Below are 15363 nucleotides of genomic sequence, written 5' to 3' on the forward strand. Positions count from 1 at the left end.
TTCTGAGTAGTAAGCCATCAGTCAGATGTATTCACTTGGATTTGGCTGGCTAATTTAAGGTCCCATTTTTTATTTTTTTTTTGAAAGGGTGAGCTATCATCTTTATATCTTACTACCAGCTGAATTCACTGAAACACACAACACTGCATTAATGGCAGTATCTAAGGAAAGCGCCTATGAAGACCACCGTGGACCTGACCGGGAGCAATGCACATGTGAGGCATGTCTGTCAGACTCAGCGATTTATTTTTGAACTAACTTTTGACAGTGGAGGATTTTTGCATGAGTGAGCGGCCAGATGACAGAGCAGGTAAAGGTGCTTATTCAATCTGAAAAGGCTAAGCCGTGCTGCAGGAGGCGGCAGTTAAAGTAGTGAAAACCACCCTGACAGCATTGACCAGGCTAATATGTATAGGCCCAGTAAAATGTGACACAGCCACATAGGGAAGGAGTCATAAAAGAGAGGCACTTAAAACTTTAAAGCAACATCTGTATAACAATCAAAGCACCTTGGGGTAACATTTGCAAAAAGTGCCTAAGTCATTTAGGAGCCTCCATCTCATTTTCAATAGTGACTTAGTAGAGAAGGCTGTAGAGTCTACGGCAGCATAGCATCCCCAGCCCAGAGGTAGCATACACCAACCAGAGGAGTTTTTCTGCTGGCATAGTATTACCGCCTCCCCACCCTCTTCTGTCAGCATAGCTGTGCCTACTGTGATGCTTAAATTGGCATCACTATGGCACTAGGGAGTGGGAAGTTACCACTTCGGCCACCCGAGTTATGCCAGTATAAGTTAAGTGTAGACCAGGCCTAACTGTTCAATGAAACAGTCTCCCAAGTTCCTAAAACCGATTTGAATATCAGGACAGAGGCTTGGTCGCCACTTAAGTTTCATTGCAATAGTTAAATCAATCAGTTAGGGATGTGAATCAACCACTCCCACCCCCATCCTTCTGACCAACACAGTTATGCTGACCTAACCCTCACAGAAGCCCAGCTATGGCAAAAGAAAAGCGCTTTCGTGCCTAACGTCATTTGGGGAGGTGGTGTTTGTACACCTTCCGAAAAGACTCTTCTGTCAGCGTAGTCACAGCTTACACCAAAATACTTCACCAGTAGATTGCCCATTACCTAGAAATACCCTTCCCTTTGGCAAATTTTACCATGGGTCAGCTAAGAAGGTAATATAGGGGAAGGAAGGAAATGAAGAATAAGTCTAGTTTCTATGTGAGCATGATGCACCGTTCAGTTTTATAAAAGCCGTATCATTTGGAGGAGTGGCTCTTGGTAACCACAAAACATCTAACTTACTCTAAAATGTTTGGCTGGTCATAAAATAACATGAGACAATACTCAGGACAGACCAATCATCCAGACTTGCTCTGTTCATTGTCAGTTTCATTGGGGTTTGCAGGTTCCTTTATGCTTTTCAAAGACTGTAGTCATCGTCCATAGCAACGTCACACAAAGTCTCTCATTAGTCTCAATTCAGTGGCTCACTAGTTGATGCTTGTGACTCAGTAACATCTTGAATCTATTTCACAGGTCTTGATCATAATTAGATGCACCCCACCCCCATCAAGCACTTCTAACATCATGGTAACCTTAATATCAGTGCTTAAGTGATACCTGTGTTCTTGTTCTATAGTTCCTTTAATTCTGAAAAATGTTAAGTAGTAAAGGTTTTAGGGGAGAGGAAAAAAATCAATGCATTTTAACAGTTTAACACTCTCATTCCAGAAGAGCTGGAATGATCTGTGCCACACCTTTATGCACAGGAGGAATGTTCATAAGTTCATTTCCCTTTTACATGGGTTATCTGCAGAACAATTACAGAGCAGGAACTGGTAGTGCAAGCCTCTGTGGACTGCTCTACTGACCCGCCGCTCGGCTGCCAGAGAGGGAAGCCAAGTACAGACTTGGAGATTACTAATTACAGCGCGGGTGGGCCAATAACCTGATCCATGAACGTTAATTCATATAGGCCACTCCTCCCAAAAAAAACAAAAAAACAACCCACTCAAAAGTAACAACTTCTAGACATTATTAGCCTAGGGAGGGTTTGAAGCAGGGACCTAGAGTTCAATGGCCTTCTAATCCAATTTGCTGAGCCATCACACACGATAGCTTGTAAGACAGTTCTGAACAACTCTGGGTCAGGCCTTTTGCCTTCACAGCAAAGTTGCCACACATTTACTATGCCAATAGGGCTAAAATGGTGCATAACCTCCTCAGTATGGATGCAGTTACACAGGTATGAAGGTGCTTCTATCAATACAGCTTACTCCATAGAGGAATAAGTTATACCTTTACAAAGGACCATTATACTGGTCACCTGTGGTATTGTTTAAGCACGTATAATCTTATCATTGTGAAAAGAATCACTATCCCAACTAATAAAGGGACAAAATTGTGAATCAACTAAGATTTTGGACATTGAAATCTAATGGAATTCACTTCATCATACCATTGATGTTAGCCTGTTTGCTTAGTGCGGGGCTGTTAGTTAAAGAGTAATATCCGTTTGGGGTTCTTCTTCTGCCTACAGGGCTGGTCTTTGATCTCACAGCTGGTAGGATTACATCACATGCCATTGCAGAATTCTTGCTTTATCATTAACAATGGGTGTTGGCTTCTCAACATGGCTGTCCTGTCACTTTGAGGAGACTTTACTCCTTACAAGGGCTATTGTCTACTTGAAAGACATTCATTATCATATTAATTGTTCTATTCTAGTGATGGTTAAGTGGCTTTCTGGTGAACATCTTACTCTAATGCTGCAGGTTTTAGATTAGTTTAATCCTCTTGGACAGGCATCCAATGTGTCTATAAATCCATTCACAAACCTCAAGTCTCTACTATATATGCTCCTTTAAAATTCACAGTTCATCACCATTTTACCATTTAGTGACAATACATTAAAATTGCTAGGCAACTTGACTCAATATGTACTGAGCTGCACTGCTGGGTTAATGATGCCTATAAATACCTTCCTCTTTCAACTGTGTCCTTTGGGAGTGTTGGTCACTTTCATGACCAGGGTTTTTTTTTTGTTTTGTTTTTTTAAAGCTAATAGAGACACTGTTAATTAGTTACATCATTGCACAAAGTTTATTCTGCCTTGAATCAACTGGGTACATAAATTATTGCTTTAACCCCAACTAAGAACCCCAGCCTATTTAATACACAATCTTAAGTACTGGTGAAAGGTGCCAGATTAGCAGGCTTTAGAGCCTTCTAATTATATACTAGGGAAAGCAGAGTCATCGATAAATAAAAAGGACATGGTTAGGATGCACCAGAGCTGCCCAGGAATTGAAGTGAGCTTTCTATGATCAGCTGTTTCTCAAACCTATCCACAGCTTCCCCAAATCAACTATGCCATCTAGCCTATCAACTGAGCCTTCATCGCCCTAATCCAGATATCCTGACAGCACTGAACCAGGAGAGGGGCCCAGCTGACATTACCATAGCTGCTGACTATGCCTAAATTCCAAACACCACCTGCAGCGTGACTCTCACCCTGACCCCTTTTGTGTAACCTTTTCCTTCCCCACCTTACATCTATTCTTTCCTATCCCTCTAACACCAGTCTGGCTTAGCCAGCCAAAACTATTTTGAACACTAGTGTAAACCAGTGACCAGGAAGCCAGCTAACAGCAATGCCCTAAACAGCTCAACATTAGTACAAGTGTGCCAGGTTTTGGAGTGGCAGGTAAGATCACAAGTGCACTGGTTTTGGAGTGGCTCGTCTTTCTAGCAGTGAAGTTGTAAAGAAGAGTCCACACCAGGGTCAGAAGGTACATTTTTGTTTTCACTCTTTTCTTTCCCTGGTTGTGGGTGTCTCTTGTTTTTATCTCTCTCCCCCCCCCCCCCCCCATCCCAAAAGGACAGTTTTCTTTACCACTGTTTAAAAAAAGACAGTCCAAACAAAGGTTCTCCATGTTGCGGGGGGGGGGGGGGGGGAGGGGGAGAGGAATCAAGCAAGCTGAGGTCTTTATAGAACCAAACCTTGTTCAGTGTTTGACAGTAACTGGGTCACAACACCTTTGACTCTTTGAACCCATATATTCCATTTAAGTTAAGACAACATACCTGTGAGCCTTCAGGTGGTCTTATTTTCTGAGGTTGCATAAGGCAAGTTCAGCCCAACTTTCAGGAGAGCCAGAGAATTCTATTCTTCTCCCAGGTAGGTCCTTTGTCACATGCTGGATGTAGACAGATCATTCTATTTGCCTAGAACCAAGGATGTTTTGATCCTCTACAGTGCTGTGAGCACAGGCATGTACTCGGTGTGGCTCACCCGTTCCCAACCCTTGCCCCTTCTGCGGTGTGAGGGAGACCCTGCTGCATGTGTCTTGAATGTGCCAGATTACAGCCCCTTTTCCAGTTCCTCCAGAACTTCTTGTTGAGGTTCTGGCTGCACTTCTTCCCTCGCCTAGTAGTTTATGTGCACCCGGCCAAGACCCCCGCAAAGTCATGGGACCTCCTCAACCACCTCCTGCTGGCTTTAGTCAAGATGTCCACTGGCTTTAGTCAAGATGTCCATTTATAAGACTAGGGAGCAGAGGTTGGCTGAGGGAGGAGCCGATCTCCCTTCACGTGTCTGGGCAGAGTTCCACTGGCTCTCTCAAAGACTCCAAGGGACAATGGGCCTGTCCAGGGTTTTCTGCTCCATGTTCCCATCCAGTTCCCTCATTTTAGCCCTTTGACCTCCTCACCTGTCCCTGTTTTCCCTTCCCCCACCCCAGTCATTGGGTATTTCAGGTTCTGTGGCTCCTCCCCATAGGCTGGGGGGAGATCCTTTAACTGTGGGCAGGTATAAGCGTAAGCCTACCCACCTCTCAGACTCACATAGAACCAAGGATGATTTGAAATACGGCTTTTAAAGAGGGCTGAATACAGCAGAAAAATACTTAATTGGCTAGCTAGAGCATGTCTCCTTTCTCCTCTTTAAAGGAGGAAGTTGATGGTTCAAGAAACTCTGCTTTTCTAGATGAGATCTGCACCGGCAGGACCTTTCAACTTATGGCTCACCTTTGTATACTATGAAGTGCAGGTGGTCTGTCTTCAGCTATAGAAGAGTTTACTCGGCAAGCCACAGTCCTCAAGATGGTACAGGTAATTCTAGGCACTACAGGTTGCACCTCTCTAATCCAGAACTCTGGTGCAGAAACATCCCTGGTCAAGAACGATTTCAGTGAGCCAGCTGTCCACTTTTCATAGGTGTGGCCAAGTTTCCCATAGTCCCATAAAGTTTTACAGCCCCCAGTCCTGGCTCAGTGTTCCATGCTGATGTTTAACTCCATTTACCCCTAAATATCCTCTAACTGCCCAGGAAGCAGTGGAAGTATTGGTAATGCTGCTAGATAATATTGACCTCCTGTGGTGTGGAAAATTCTCTAGGTCGGAACCGGTCAGATCCAGAGGGTGCTGGGCTGGAGAGGTTCAACCTGTAGATGGAAACATTTTGGTCTCACACAGAAAAGTCAAGTGGCAGGATGGCAGCTCCCACCTACCAGACTGGAAGTGCACCTCGACTTTGTTCTAGGGGGGTTACCAACCTAGAAGCACTTTTTCTGCTAGCAAATCAGTTGACTGGTGAGCAGGTACCAACTGGAGCAGAAGAGGCCTCAGAGCTTCTGCATGGAAGGACCATCTGAGCTGCTCACATGAAGGTTCATTTATAAAGAATGAATAATGTTAACCCAAGTATAACAAAATGAACTCTGCATTTAGAGCCACGGCATCCAACCAGTTCTGAAGCAGTAGCCACTAGAATGGCTACTGCTATAGCAAACTAGCCACTCTTAACCGGCCAAATAACAGCATTGTTCATGGCCAAATAGCCACACGTGGCTAGCAAGTTGGACACCACGGATTTAGAGTGAAATCCCTGCCTTATTTAGCCTCTAGAGCAGTAGATGCTCCCTTTGTTTTAAGTGCAAACACTGCAGATTGTTACCTTGGGTAGTGGGAAGAGAAAATTACAAAGTTCGTTTGGAAATCCCTACCTGCTCCCAGTGAAAGGAAAGTCACTTATTAATCATGTCAGGTGGTCACTTCTGAACTTTGGCTTTCTAAGGCTTCCCTGCTCATCTGAGCTTTCAGGCTGACCAACTATTCCCTTTTCCCAAAGCAGAGTGGAGCTGAAGTCAAAGGGGGAGGCTTGGGGGAAGAGGGGGCCGGAGAGGGAGAGATCAGGCCTTCTTTCCTCTAAAAAGCCACAAAGCCTGTCAGGGAATACCTGGCACCTCAAAAGGAAATAGGTCCTGTTACTCTCAATTAACCTTTTAAAACAACTCAGGTTAGGTCTCAAGATGTGAAGGACAGCCAATCTGAAAATATATTGTTTATTGTTTAATTGTACAGTAAAATAAATTAAAACCATTCATAGCAAGTCACAAGTGCAGTGTAGTTAGCTATACCTTCTCTGGCTTAAGGTTGGACAGCTGACTAAATGCATACCAGCTCATCCCACTGCTGCACTCATACCAAGTCAAATTTAGGATCAAGACTTAACTTTACAGCTATTGGCGCTGTCAGAAGTGCTGATCTTGTTTTCCTATGCACCTTGGTATCAGATTGTCAGCTAAAGTCAACTCAAAGCCTCCTCCCATAAAGAATCCCTTTCTAGAGAAATAGCTACTCCAGCAGGGGAGAGATCAGTGGATCAGACCAGTCTAATGGGGAGATTGCTATATGATGTACATTAAGTCTACAATGCGGAGAATGTTCTGCTGGAAGCTGGAATAAAAGAAGGGCCCCCCATGCTTCATCTAAGCATTTTTTTTTTGGGCGAGGTCAGGAGCTTCTACAGAGATGCCGTTCAATGATATCCCCACAACTGATGGGCCATTCTATCTTCGTGTTCAGTCATTAGGGTTCTGTTGTCACATTCTTCCCAACGTGTGACTTTTCCATTCTCCACCAAAATAAACTTCCACTCTATTGTGGTATCTGCTGGTAAGATAACAGTGTCAGACCAGAACCCATCCTTGTCACACTTGAGTGGCACATAGTTGTGCCACTGACCAAGACACTCATGGTTGCCAGTGACCGCAATCAGCTGGGCATCCACGTGAGTGATGTAGTGGACACGGAAGTTCACGTGGATGTTCTGTGGCATCGGGGGCACAGCTGCGACCCTTTTTGCTTTTGAATCCGCCTCAAGGAAATCTACCTGTTCCAGTTCCTTGTTGTCTGGGCCCACGCTGGCATCAGAGTCATCTGCACTGCTGTTTTTACTAGCATCCCCGGACAATGAGAGTTCAGGAACAACTTCCCATTCCTCATGATCAACCAAGTCCTGATACTCAAGCGTCTGACCTGGCTGTTCTTCCCTTTTGTCCTCATGCGTGTTACTTGAAGGAGATGCTTCTGCCAAAGCATCCCCACTTTCTTGTCCCTTGACTAGTTCTGATTCTGTGGCGGAAGAACCAGTAGCTTCACTGCTTAAGTATTCGCAGTAATTCATTAGCGGGGTGGAAGGTTCTTTGACCAGTGACTCTCCTGAAACAGATTCTCCAAGAATGCCATCATCACTTTGACACAGGACATGTTTTTCTGGTGTACTTGCCAGACTCTCCACTGGCTCCTGCAGGCTGGACAGGGCGCTGGTTTCCAGCAGGACTCGCTCTTTGCTTTCCAGGAGAGGCTCTAATTAAACATAATATTAGAATACTTAGTTAACCAGAAACATACAGCCTCTGTCTCAGGCAACTGAAAGCGTTCCCAACTCACAAGAGTAAAACTACTTTCTAAACAGCTGTTAGGATTTACTAGGCAACTTCCTATAGCTGAAGCAAACTATACACCCCTTTACTACAGTTACATTAGGCAAGAGTTCTTACAGGTCCAAAGTTTACCCTGGCTCTTTAAAGCTTGATTCAAGAGCAGTACTCCATGCCAAGGCCTCATAAACCCTCTCTCTACAAATCAGTATGTTTACTAGACCGTACCGACATCAAATCATCCACTGTACTTGTGGGAGTCCCTTCCTTTTTGACTTTCAAGAGTCACGTATTCACAACCAGTTAGACAAGTTGTTTGACAGCCAGCTCCTGAAGCGCTGATCTTTATAGTCACTATACAAAAATCTTAAAAGACCACTTTCCTACCACATCAGGAGGGTGGAGCCCACGAACGCTCATGATACCCTCTACAGTTTTGTGTTAGTCTTGAAGGTGCAGCGAAACGATTTTGTTCTTTAAGTTTTTCAGCTGTAGTATCGTTTGTTCCCTGCCCCTCCCACCATGCTTTTCATTTTCCAGCCCTATAGATATTGCGCCGAAACAGTCTCTAGCCACTAATGCCATTTTCAGTAGTGTCAGATGTGATCCGGGGCTAGTCAGCTCCTCTAGAGTACAGGCTAGCATGGGTTCCCAAACTAGGGGTGTGCCCGCCTGGGGGGGGGGGGGGCATGCCAAAATTTCAGGGGGGCACAAAGCAACCCAGGCACACCCCCCCCCCCGTCAACCCCACCCTACATTTTGCTGCTTTTTGGGGGGGAAAGAGGGTTTCTCAAAAAAATCAAAAAGGGGGCATGAGGCTGAGAAGTTTGGGAACCCCTGGGCTAGAGGCGCCTAGAGGATCGTGAGGCCCCCAGTTACGCTACAAGGGTGAGCTGCTCTGCCTGCCAGAGGCGAACTATGTCCCCAGCCCGCCCTTAGGGAGCCGCCCCCTTTCCCCGGCCAGTGGAGCCCCGCGGAGGGGGGAGCTGGCAGCTCGGGACGCGCTTTCGGCGGCAGGGCTGGTCCGCAGCCCGGGGGGCGGGCGCGGCGCCTTGCGGAGCCCGGCCGCCTGGCGAGGGCCGCGCCGCATTGCAGCAGCCGGGCACGGGGGAGACACGGACCCGGCCGGCGGACCCGGGACCGCCCCGCGCTGCTACCTGTGGCGGCTCCGCAGAGCTCGGCGCCCGCGGGCGGCTCCGCGCAGGGGGCCCGGCCGCTGCTGCGGGGCTCGGCGGGCGGCTCCGCCCCGCCCCGGCCGTACCAGAGCCAGGCGAGCACCGCCGCCACCAGCCCCACCAGCAGCGCCGGCCACAGCTCCGGCAGCGGCTCGCCCTGGGCCATGGCGGGGACGCGGGAAACCGCCCGCCCCCTGCGCCGCCTTATATCTGCGCCCGGGGCGCGCTCGGCTTCCCGCTGCCCCGCCCGGGGAGGAGCCTCCCCCGCCCCCTCCTGCCCCAGCGCTGAAGTCCCTGCAAAGCCCTTTTACACTGGGGGGAGGCTGAAAGGCCCCCCCCCCGCCAAGAGGGGTGTTTGTAAAAGTTCCTCTGCCCCCCCCCCGCAAAGCCCTTTTACACTGGGGGGAGGCTGAAAGCCCCCCCCCCCCGCCCAGAGGGGTGTTTGTAAAAGTTCCTCTGTCCCCCCCCTGCAAAGCCCTTTTACACTGGGGGGAGGCTGAAAGCTCCCCCCCCCCCCGCCCAGAGGGGTGTTTGTAAAAGTTCCTCTGTCCCCCCTGCAAAGCCCTTTTACACTGGGGGGAGGCTGAAAGCTCCCCCCCCCCCCCCGCCCAGAGGGGTGTTTGTAAAAGTTCCTCTGCCCCCCCCCCCCCCGCAAAGCCCTTTTACACTGGGGGGAGGCTGAAAGCCCCCCCCGCCCAGAGGGGTGTTTGTAAAAGTTCCTCTGCCCCCCCCCCCCGCAAAGCCCTTTTACACTGGGGGGAGGCTGAAAGCCCCCACCCAGAGGGGTGTTTGTAAAAGTTCCTCTGCCCCCCCCCCCCCCCTGCAAAGCCCTTTTACACTGGGGGGAGGCTGAAAGCCCCCCACCCAGAGGGGTGTTTGTAAAAGTTCCTCTGCCCCCCCCTGCAAAGCCCTTTTACACTGGGGGGAGGCTGAAAGCCCCCCCCCCGCCCAGAGGGGTGTTTGTAAAAGTTCCTCTGCCCCCCCCCCTGCAAAGCCCTTTTACACTGGGGGGAGGCTGAAAGCCCCCCCCCCCCGCCCAGAGGGGTGTTTGTAAAAGTTCCTCTGCCCCCCCTGGAAAGCCCCTGGGCAGAGCTGCATTATGACTTGCGTGGGCCCCAGGCACTTTTACCTGCGTGGGCCCCTCCCACCATCATCATATCAACATTACAATGATTGTGGATATAACTTTAAATGCTTCAGCCTTGTATTTATTTTTTAGGCAAAATGGAATAGGTTTCCGCGGGCCCGAAAAGTGTTTTTTTCCCCCCCTAAGGCGAGGAAAACATTAAAACATTTTCTTGGACCCTAAAAGTTCATTTTTCCCCCCTTCTGAGTTTAAAAGAAATTAAAGCATTTTCATGGGCCCCGAAAAGTATCGTGGGCCCTAGGCACTGTGCCTAATGGATAAGTCGGCCCTGCCCCTGGGGGGCTGGAGGGGTCGGGCCGGGGCTCTTTGCACTTTGCTGCTTCTGAGTCCAGTATGGCCACAGCCAGTTCTGCCCCTCGCAGTGGGGTCCGCGGGGGAAGGCTGCCCAGAAAACACTGCTGGGAGTTGCATGGAAGTTGGCTCGCAGGGCTGGTTCCAGCACAGCCCCTGGAAAGGCACTTGGGGCTCTGGGGTGGCCCCACTGCCAGGCCAGCGGGTGGGGAAACAGTCAGGGAAGGGAAATAGTGGCCAAGCTGAGTAAAATGCTCAGTGGCTGCTGAATTCAGGCCCAGGCTGCTCTCCTAAGGCTTCAGTAGCTGCTAGGCCTCAACAGTGTGAAGATCAGACCCCTTCATCTCAGGGTAGGCACTTGTTTTGTGAAACTGTGGCTGTCTAGAGCACCAGGGAATGGAGGGGGTGAGGGAGACTCAGGGGACTAGTGGATGGAGCTTTCCTGGTTCACGGTGAGGGGGTGGGGTTGAGAGGAGCCTTGATGTCCCCCAGCCAGGTCTGAGGTAAAATGGAGGCATCTGGATTTTCACCACAGAGCTCTCAGAGCCTCAAGCATTGCCAGTTAACATCAGTCGGGGTAGCACTGCTGAAGTGCCCACACACAAGGGCTATTTTTTTCTCCTGGCTACTGGCTTGGCAGCCCTTGTGCCTGGGTTCCATATTTGATGACTGGCTGCTGCCTGTGCGTTGGATGAACCCAAACCCCCGCATCACAGATCGCCGCCTCCCTTGCACTTTGGGACGGTTCAGAGCTTCATTTGGAGCCAGAATTGTGCAACTTGAGCTCCAGCGTTAATTCCAGTGTAAGGGATTGTTTCGTCAGCCAGAGGTGTTCGAGTAGAGCAGAGGTGGGGAACCTAAGGCCTGGGGAACGGATGTGGCCCCCGAGGCTCAGGACTTCCCCTTCCCCCAGCATTGGGGAGTCTGTACTGGTGCTCCAACCCCCCTCCCCCACCCACCCAATTCCCTCATGGGGCTGGAGCACACAAAATCTACTAGCCTGGGCCCTCCTAGCCTCAAGTATTCAAGGGGAATGTGGCAAGTGTCTTTCTCCTTTTGAGTCAGGCCACATGTTTGGGGGGGTTTGTTTGTTTGTTGTAAGTGTTTGCTTCTCACTTGTGTATGCCCTCCCCCACTCATTTTTCTGTGGGTCAACAGCCCCCCGATCCAAAAATATTCCTCACCCCTCGAGTACGGATATAGAGACAGAGAAAAATGAAGGAAGTGTGGTATATTAAAAACCTGAAGTTGGGCCTAGATTGCATCTGTATTGGAAACTCTCCACTCTGGGAATTTCAGATCTGGTTTAGCATTTCCTTGTTTGGACATACTGCAGCAAGAAGGAATTTGACTTACCAGACCCTACTTTCCTCAAACTCAGAAGAAATTTGGATCCAGATGTACATCCAACCAGTATGAGCTCATCTCTACATTGTCTGTTAGGGTGTGTCTAGACTACATGCCTCCGTCAACGGAGGCATGTAGATTAGACAGATCGGCAGAGGGAAATGAAGCCGCGATTAAAATAATCGCGGCTTCATTTAAATTTAAATGGCTGCCCCGCTCTGCCGATCAGCTGTTTGTCGGCAGATCGGGGCAGTCTGGACGCGCCGCGTCGACAAAGAAGCCTTTCTTGATCGGCACAGGTATGCCTCGTGAAACCAGGTTTACCTGTGCCGATCAAGAAAGGCTTCTTTGTTGACGCGGCGCGTCCAGACTGCCCCGATCTGCCGACAAACAGCTGATCGGCAGAGCGGGGCAGCCATTTAAATTTAAATGAAGCCGCGATTATTTTAATCGCGGCTTCATTTCCCTCTGCCGATTTGTCTAATCTACATACCTCCGTCGACGGAGGCATGTAGTTTAGACGTACCCTTAGTGTTGCTTTCTCCTGTTCCTCTCTCCAAGATTTACTAGTAGGGAAAGCCAGGGAATGGATCTCCAACTCCTTTCCCCTTCTATTTTCTATCACCTTCTATTACCTTTTCCCTGGTTCTAAATACAGTAACTCTCAGGAACACATTTTACATCAGCTCCTCTGTATTCAGTTATAAGTAGTGCATTCTGTTCCTGGATATAGGTGGCACTCTATTCAGCTTTAAGTCTGCAAGTTTAAGATCTTTGTGTGGCACTGAGAACAGTCTCTAGGAATTTCCCAAATACTGCTCCCTTGCTTTGATGATACAAATAGTGCCCAGTATCAGTAAGTGCAGCTTAATTGACCTACTTATACCACCTACTTATATCAGAGCTAAAGTGCTCCCTTGGAATGTAATCAAAGAAGCTTTAAAATAGAAATGTGAAAGTCCACCACAGGTTAAGACTTTCTCATTGTCCAGCCTTTTCCTTCTATCATTTTTTCCTTTTCTGTTTTTTCTTCTCCCCATTTGTTTTCTTGTCGCAGTCTGGTAAAGGCTGGTCTGTTCCGTGCAATAAGGTAGTAGCTAGAGGTGTCACTAGCAGCAGGTTATAAAGTGTTTTCTAATTCAAGGGACAATTTTAACATGGAGAGTTATGCCATGTAAAAACTATATCGGCTGAGAACTTGCATTGTGTCTGCAGTGTGGAAGGGTTACCCCCTATTCACTCTTCTGATTAATGAAGTGACCAGCAGCATATTTCATGAAGGTTAATTCCAGTAACTTCTGTAGCATAATGATTTATATCGACACTTCTTAGCAGGCGAGATTTAAGGCTGTCAAATTTGTTTTTCTACTTGCTAGTATTGTTGAATACAGATTGGTTTTGTTTTCTTATTTCTTCTTTTAGCAGTCAGATAAATTTATTACTCTTTTTGTAACTTCCGCATTGTACACTAATGCTCACAATTGGATTTCTTAACATGCCCTTCCTTCTTTTGTGTTCTGCTTTGGAGGGTTTTTTTTTTTTTTTTTTGGCTTGGTAGGGATTTCAGATCCCATTAGCACAGATTAGATTTGACAATTATTTTGATTTAATTTAATTTTGTTACCCAGTTTTGGGTCTCATGAAGTGGTGAGGATAGCTTTTAATGCAGGATTAAAGGATTATACTGATAAAGATTAAACTAGCAACGGAGGTAACTCCGTCTAAGAATTGTGGATTTCTATGGTAGATCTTTGATCCTAGTTTGACAGTCATTAACACTATCTGCTATAGACTATTGATTAGCACCAGACAAAGAATTTGGAAAGATATCTCTTGGGAACCAGTTTTTAAAATCACTTCTTTTTATCCTTACCTACTTCTTGTTGTTTGAATTTTCTAACCCATCAATGAAATCTTATTATCAGCTATCTCATTAGAAAAGAGAATGGCTAATTGGATGTCTGAGACAATCTATTTCCAGTATGCAGTGTTCTTAATCTTTTAGTGTCATTGAGAGCAAGACTGTGTCAGCTTAAGAGGACATAAAATGTCATTTAAATTTATAGAAGCACAACTGTACAGTCTTCATAATGGCTGAAGTTCCCTGGATGCCTACATAAATACCGTGAATTCATATTCTAAAACGGGTTTTCCCTTCGATACACATGATCTGTGCTAACTTGGACAACTTCACTGAGAACCTAGTTCAGCACAGCACTTAGGCACACAAGCTTAACTTTAAACGTGTACTTAAGCTTTGTCTTGTAGGCTTTGCTAGATGGGGTGAATTTAAGCTCATGCTTAAAATTAAACACACACTGAATTAGGCCCTGCATGGAAAGAGCCGCCCAGCCTGGGGCCCGCTGGAGGGTCTCGGCATGATTTTCGTTGTGTACATTGTCTTTGTTATCATAGGAGGTGCTGAGAGGAGATGTGTATGTGAGGGGTTGAATCACAGAAATCCCCTTGGGATTGTCCCCTGGTGTTTTGATCATGCCACTGTCACCCACCTTGTTGCTCTTTTGAGCTCCCCACCATGCTGCCTGCTGGGCCAGAAGCTCAGCAAAGGCACAGAATTGGGATTACCACTCCCCTCCAGAGCAAAACAGATGCTGAACCGGCTCAGGAAACCAACCCCCAACAGGGACCAAAATTCCACAAAAATCCATTTTACTCTGTGTAAAAGCTGTACCCAAAGAAAACTCAACTCATGAAGTCTGCCCCCTTTATCAGTGAGAGAGAGAAATGCCAAGTGGTAGCTCCCCCTGCAGGTGACAATTATTTACACTGGGCTTGATAAATAAACAAGTACTTTTATGAAGTACAAGAGGTAGGATTTAAGTGGTTGCAAGTGAAAACAGCCAGATCAAAGTACATTGCTAAATTAAAATAAACAAAGGGTGTGTCTAGACTACTGAATTTTGTCGACAAAAGTGGACTTTTGTCTACAAAACTATACCAGCGTCTACACTACCGCTGAGTTCTGTCGACATAACGTCGACAGAACTCAGCAGTTTTGTCGAAGCTGGTATACCTCATTTTACGAGGCATAACACCTTCTGTCGACAGAGTTCTGTCGACAGAAGGTGTTATTGCCTGAAGGGTTGCGTCTAGACTACAGGGTTCTGTCGACAAAGCAGCTTGCTTTGTCGACAGAACTCAATGTGTCTGGATGCTCTTTGTCGACAGAAGTTTTGTCAACAGATACTGTCGACAAAACTTCTGTCGACAAAATGCGGTAGTCTAGACGTACCCAAAACCACCAGCTAGTTCTAATTACCTAAGAAACTTGTTACATGCAAATTCTTACTCTAAACAGCTGTAAAAAGCTTCAGGTCAGAGTTGATCTTTACTCTTGTCTGGGTCTATAACTTCTTTAGAATTGTTTGTATCCTCTTAGGGTGGATCGGGCAGTTTCAAAGGCCAGCTGAAGACAAAGAACTGATGGCTTCTCTTTGCTTGAATAGACTTTCCCCCAGGATGGGAACCCTTTATTTGGCACCCCCATCCTCATAGAAAAAATACCAGGTTCAAGAAGGATTCCAGTACTAGGTGACATGGACACATCTTTGCAGGACCAACCACAGTTTGGGCTTATAGGACAAACTTGACCATTCATAGGTCGTTGGTTTGAGAACCGAATCATTAAGATCCAGAGCATCAGCAATA

The 15363-nt window shown here is 47.3% G+C and overlaps 1 protein-coding gene across 1 annotated transcript; it reads right to left on the bottom strand.

Annotated features, from left to right (window-relative positions):
* Positions 1-6338: 6338 nt before the first annotated feature.
* Positions 6339-9104, bottom strand: STBD1 (starch binding domain 1). Its single transcript, XM_075929432.2, has 2 exons — positions 8892-9104; positions 6339-7660 (listed from the first exon to the last, which is right to left on the bottom strand). Exons 1-2 carry the CDS (start codon positions 9073-9075, stop codon positions 6831-6833), a joined length of 1014 nt encoding a protein of 337 aa, XP_075785547.2. The 5' UTR covers positions 9076-9104; the 3' UTR covers positions 6339-6830.
* Between the last annotated feature and the right edge of the window lie 6259 nt (positions 9105-15363).

The sequence above is a fragment of the Pelodiscus sinensis genome, chromosome 4 (assembly GCF_052426305.1).
Source record: "Pelodiscus sinensis isolate ZL-2025 chromosome 4, ASM5242630v1, whole genome shotgun sequence".
NCBI classification, from domain to species: Eukaryota; Metazoa; Chordata; order Testudines; family Trionychidae; genus Pelodiscus; species Pelodiscus sinensis.